Source organism: Octopus bimaculoides, chromosome 9, assembly GCF_001194135.2.
Source record: "Octopus bimaculoides isolate UCB-OBI-ISO-001 chromosome 9, ASM119413v2, whole genome shotgun sequence".
Classification (NCBI taxonomy): Eukaryota; Metazoa; Mollusca; class Cephalopoda; order Octopoda; family Octopodidae; genus Octopus; species Octopus bimaculoides.
Genome location: NC_068989.1, coordinates 73715270 through 73721389, shown reverse-complemented (window position 1 = coordinate 73721389; position 6120 = coordinate 73715270). Strand labels below are relative to the sequence as shown.

At 35.6% G+C, this 6120-nt stretch overlaps 1 protein-coding gene across 13 annotated transcripts in view; it reads left to right on the top strand.

Moving 5' to 3' along the window:
* The window catches only part of LOC106875983 (uncharacterized), a 268731-nt gene that overhangs the window by 239029 nt on the left and 23582 nt on the right, over nucleotides 1-6120 (top strand). For 8 of the 13 annotated variants that reach the window (XM_052970774.1, XM_052970775.1, XM_052970773.1 and 5 more), the window contains one exon: nucleotides 5698-5740. The exons of the other annotated variants lie outside the window; for them this stretch is intronic. In XM_052970774.1, the coding sequence (XP_052826734.1) occupies nucleotides 5699-5740 (42 nt within the window). In that variant the 5' untranslated portion in view covers nucleotide 5698. The remainder of the gene's footprint in view (nucleotides 1-5697; nucleotides 5741-6120) is intronic. 13 annotated transcript variants of the gene reach the window in all.

Here is a 6120-nt window from a genome sequence, read left to right as displayed (position 1 = left end):
TATATATATATCAGTTTGTCTACCAGCATGCGTATATTCTTCTCTTTTTCGCTTTGTGTGCATACATACATACAAACACACATACTTATACACATACATACATACATACATACATATATATGAAATCATAATTAAGGGTATCTAAGAGATACCACCACGCTAGATATAGCAGCCAAAACTTGACTCTAAAACCATATTAAATGATACAGTTTTAGAGTCAATTTTTGGCTGCTATAACTAGCGTGGTGGTATCTCTTAGATACCCTTAATTATAATTCTAATAATAATTACTACCTTTGAGGGTTTTATTCCCATGCTGGCCACCTAAAATCAGTATTTTAAATAACGATTTTATCCCTATAAAGACTTTCCGTATTCCCGAGCGTCATACTAATATATACTTTTGTTATTTACACCACCTGTCCTCGTCTGTTGTTATTTTTTGTATATTCTCCCATATATATATATATATATATATATATATACGTAATTAGTTAAACGATCCAGAAAAGCACTCAAAACAGAGTGCGATAGTTGATTTTGGCCGTTTCGATCACCTGTTACTCCATAGTTACCATAACAGGTCCAAACTGGCGAAGAGATATTCCTCATTACTCTGAAAGCGAGAGTAATATTCTTGTACTGAAATTAAAAACTACATAAGGAAGAGTAGAATGAGTAAGACTTATTCAAAAGAAAACTGGGCAATTGTCAGGCTCCATATTTCATAGACACTGGAGGATGAAAGACAAAGTTGATCTGGGTGGGATTTGAACTCAGCATGTAAAGAAATGAAACAATTGCCACAAGGTATCCTTTCCGATGATCTAGTGATTTTTGCCTTCTTGCTACTTTATTTTATCGACCCAGAAAGGATGAAAGGTAAAGTTGATATCAGCTGGATTTGAAATCTATTAATGACAATACTCGAATGTTAAGAATTGAAGAGATCAAAAATGTACATAAATATGCAATGCAAATGTAACGAGAGGTAGGGGATAATGGGTGGCATGTGGAGGGGAGTGATAATGGATGAGGGTAGGGAATTATTAGAGGGAGGATAAGAGTGAAAGATGAAAAGGGGTGAGTAGATGACAACGGCCTGCGTATGGTGGTTGAGAACAATGGAGGGTATTGAACCGGAATTCCATAGAAATTAAACAGTGTGCAGAATTAGTATGAGAAAAATTGAAAATTAGAAAATAATCAATAATCAATAGACTACTCCTAAAAATAAAGTTATGAGTCTAAAACATAAATTTAATGGTGATAGAAGTATAAATTGATATTTGTTTGTCTGGCGGTCAAGTGTGCTAGGGTATAGGGATATAGTTCTGAAGGTCATCCGAGTGGTGAGGATCGACGTTGAGCAGAGCGCTGGCAGCAGGTCAGATGACACAGAGAAGAGCAGATCTTTTTTTTTATTATTTTATTTTTGGTAAACAGCGTGAGGGGTTGTACGTCATTTATAATTTAGTGAATTAGTGATTTGATGATATAATAAATTAACAAAACTGCTGAATAAATAAGTGGAGCAATGAAATTATAGGAAAAAAATCAATAAAGGCGAAGGGCTATTAATGAGTTAACGGAACTAGTTAGTTAATGGTTGGGAGAGGTGAAAGTTGCGATAAAAAGAATATTATGAAGGGAAGTGGATAATAATGATTTTCATAATGAACCTAATGTGCTAATGATAATGCAGAACAATAATGATAACACAATAATACGGGGAAAATATAAAGGGACAGGAGGAGTGAGTGTGAGGATAATAATGATAACAATCTTTCCTACTATAGGTACAAGGCCTGAAATTTCGCGGGGAGGAGACTAGTCCCCAGCAGAATTTGAGCTCAGAACGTAAGCACGGACGAAATGTTGTTAAACATTTTGCCCGACCCCCAATGTTTCATCGGTACTTAATTTATCGACCCCGAAAGTATAAAAAGCCTAGTCGACCTCGTCGGAAATTGAACTCAGAACATGAATACGGACGAAATACCGCCTGAAAAAAATTAATTAATTAATAATAATGATAATAATTTGAGTGCATTTCATTGGATGATTATTTACAGTCATGTCACGGGTGGGTGCTGATGACAGCACTGAATGAGAAGGTACAAGCAGAGACAGAATCTTTGGTTGATATTTAGAAAAGAGTGTTTGAGGGGAACATGGCAATATGGAAAGAAACGTCATTGTTTGGAATGTTTTCACAAGAATCACAGAAGCTGGCTGAACCCAAGTCATGGAGATGCTTGTGGAATGAGTAAGAGACCGAAGAAGTGATCTTTGCTGACTAAGAGCAGGCCTTGAAAACAAGTTCTGTCCAGTACTCTATCGTTCACACAGCAGAGTCACCACTATGCAGAAAATGTGAGCAGGAGACTAAAACAATAGGACGCGTTATCAGTGGCTGCTCACAATTAGCACAAAAAGAGTACAGACGTCAACATGACATAGTCGCTCTTAAGGTGTACTAGGAATTCTGCAAGAAATGCGATCTTCCGTGCACAGATAACAAAGGCCAAATGGCTTTCTGGCTCTTGTTCAAGGCTTGGTTGTAGTGACGGTATTCGTTTAGACTATATTGTACATTTATAGTTTTAAGGTACGAAATGCGCTCTAATTGGAAGGACATTTTTCTGTGAAGGAAGAAAATCGAGGTAGTTGTTTATAGTTTAAATGAAGTTGATGCAAAACCGACATACGGTTTGGTAGAGTTGTTATATTGCATGGATAAACAAGGTTTTTGATCAACCAAGTTAAATGCGTATATAAGGGAATTGATGAACTTACACTAAACTGCAATTTCAGTACTTATTTCTGGTAAGAGTGTAGGAGCTTGTTTAGATTTGGAGTCGTGGAGTATGAAATATTTATCGTATCCTTATCAAAATGTTATATCTATGATTGGATGAGAAGTATTAAGTATTGAAACGAATAATTTAGCCTTAAGTGTAAGTTACTCAAAATCTTGTATGGATTGTTCCAGCAAATATTTTTGTTTTCGTTGTTACACTTGTACGATGCTTGATTCGATATACATGATATTTTTTCCTGTTAGGTTGTTATTGTAGCAGGAGTGGTCTTTGAATATCTGCTCATTAGCAGAGAGTTTTGAAAGTTTATAGGGTACATTCTTAATGAGTTAGAGTTGTTCCTGAGGTGGTTTGATTTCCTGTGTATGCAGTTTAGTGTCTCGTTAGGCTTACGAAAAGGATAGTACTAAGAATTAGATAGAAAAATGATGTTAAGAAAGTTTATTCTTTTAAAGTTAGTTGTTATGATGAAATTAAATCTGAATTTTTTATAAAGCAGATGAGTGCTTTCTTATTTTACCGGTAAGACCAGGATTGCAGTTTCTGAACAGGAGAAAGGATGTCATACATGTATAGCAGGCTCTCGGGGAGCAGAAAATTATACTGTAAGATGTGTGTGTGTGTGTGTGTGTGTGTGTGTGTGTGAGTGAATTTATAGTCAACATTGGTGAATTAAACAATCGGTAGATGGACAAAATTTCAGCTACGTCCTATACTTTCTGAGTTTCAAATTACACCGACTTTGCCTTTCGTCCACTCCAATCAGATACTGGGATGTTGATCCAATTGGCCTTAGCCCCTCCCCATCCAACCCCATCTCCGCTACCTTATACTTATTGAAAATGAGGGGTCTTGTTCCAGTATAAGCTGGACATAACTCGTAGTTGAATATGTGCCTTGGCATCATACCTTTCACTAAAGTTTTCTTTAAGTGCTCCATATAGTCTTGATCAGATACAGGCATCCACTTCAGTCGGTGGAGAATGTAAGACATGGCAGCTTGAGAGACAGAATGTTGCACCTCAGCGCTTCATTGTTGCAACTGTTTATTTACTCTGGAAGGATGAACAGCAGCAATTGAACTCAGAGCGTAAAAATCCATAACAAAGAGTTATGAGACATTTTGTCCCATGTTCTAACGATTCCTTTAATTCATTACCTATGTAAGAAAAATATTTTATCAAGAATAGACAATCTTTCAAAATTTAGGATGATAAATTCGTAGAATCGTTAGAGTGACGATCGAAATATATTGTAACATTAATTTATGGTTTTCCATGTGCTGGGTTTCGAATCCAGCAGAAGTCAACTTTTCGAATATCCGGGACTTGATAAAATAAACTAATGTCAGATATTATTCTTGAGGATGACAAGTTCATAGGAAAATGGATCAGGCTGTTTAGAATAAAGAACTCAACGTAAGTAATCTAAGTGTCAGTACGTTTAATCGTTAACCAAGAGTACGATAAAATGTTTTGCTTCACCGCAAGGCTTGTCAAACTACATATAGTTTCTGACCAGCTTTGTAACGAAAAAAATATTCTGTCAAACTCATAGTTATCGGTTAAACATGCCAGTCAGATATTTGTCGTTGATCAAATCAACAATGCTATATCTCTGAAAATTCGAGGTCTTGTACTGATGCTAGAAATCATTGATGGTGTTTTATTACTCCTTATTTCATACATGCTTGTTCTATTTGGTCAGTGATTATCTTCGGCTTCCTTAGCTTTAAATGGAATCGTAACATATATCTTCATAGACAAAACGGTAGTATATCTAGTTATCTTTTCCTTGTGTGCAGCAATTAACATAGTACAGAAAGCCAAGAAGACGATCGTCAGTTTTAAACTGTTGTCGCTACTTGTAGCGATACGTTACAACTGCGACCGTGGCGTAGCTAGAGTGTGTGCCATCTGCGGCAGCACTTGAGTTTTCCTCCGCAAGCCTACACAAACTTATAAAGTAGACGCAACAGTGCCACCCAATAAAAGTGTTGGCCCCACTAGCCACGCTACTGCTCTGTGTTATATACCTGCTGCTTTGACGGACCTGGGCTAGAGTAGACTGGGTTTTGAGTGAAAAGCCTACAGACGAATTGCATTTACGATTCTCGTTTACGAGTCGCTCACTTCTTTACATGGCCTTTTTGCCTTCTTCCTCAAAGAAAAATGAATGGTAATAATTGCCTACATGTTACACTCAGTCTACGACAGAATCGGGAAGGCTGTTTTTGAAACGAAATACAAAGTTTGAAGAATAAGTCATTATATTAGAATATATTTTTGTTGATTTAATTTTATTTACAGCTAAACTTTACAGCAAATTGCTAATTTTAGAAACGGTTATTTATACTTCTTTACCTACAATTGTAATTGCGTCTGTAGAGTAATTACAATCATGTTTATAACTTAGAAATCCGTAGAAACTTTCGGTAAACAAATGTTACGGTACGTTGCTTATTACGAAACTCCACCTGTTTTAGATTTTGTATGAATTATTGCCAATAATTATACTTCATAAAATAATACAATTAGCAACGTGTGTGTTTGTGCGTGTGTACGTGTGTGTGCGTGTGCGTGTGAGAGAGAGAGAGAGTGAGTGAGTGGCCTTGTCAAATAGGAGTTAAATTTCAATGCAGTTTTCTATCTTAGAAAGGTTCTTCACCTTTTGTCCGCATCGTCGAGGCCTCCAGGCTTTTTAAAGACAATTTACTCATACGATTTCTTACTCCTAACACAAGTTTTTCTTCTTATCAGTTTATACAATTATTGGAAAACTGTATCTTAGTTGAGTAAATATTATAGTTACTTTTAACCTTTAAAATTGCATTGTCAATTCATCAGCGCCGTTTTCTTCGCTATTCCCCACCTAGGATGAAACCTATTCGTGAAAAATCGCCAGCTGCATCACCGAAGGTATAATAAGCCAACATTTGTTTCAATACTTACACAATTTCTTAACTCACTATAGCTTCAGGGTACTAAAACAGAATTATGATTTTGCTTTAATCCCATATTGCCTTTCGTATGTATGTATGTATGTATGTATTTATCTATCTATCTACATATATATATATATATACAACATACACATATATACATACATATATATATACACAACATGCACATATATACATACATATATATATATACACAACATGCACATATATACATACACATATATATACACATATACATATACACAAACACACACACACATATATATATATATATATATATATATATATACACACACACTACATACATATATATGTATACACACACGAACACTACAT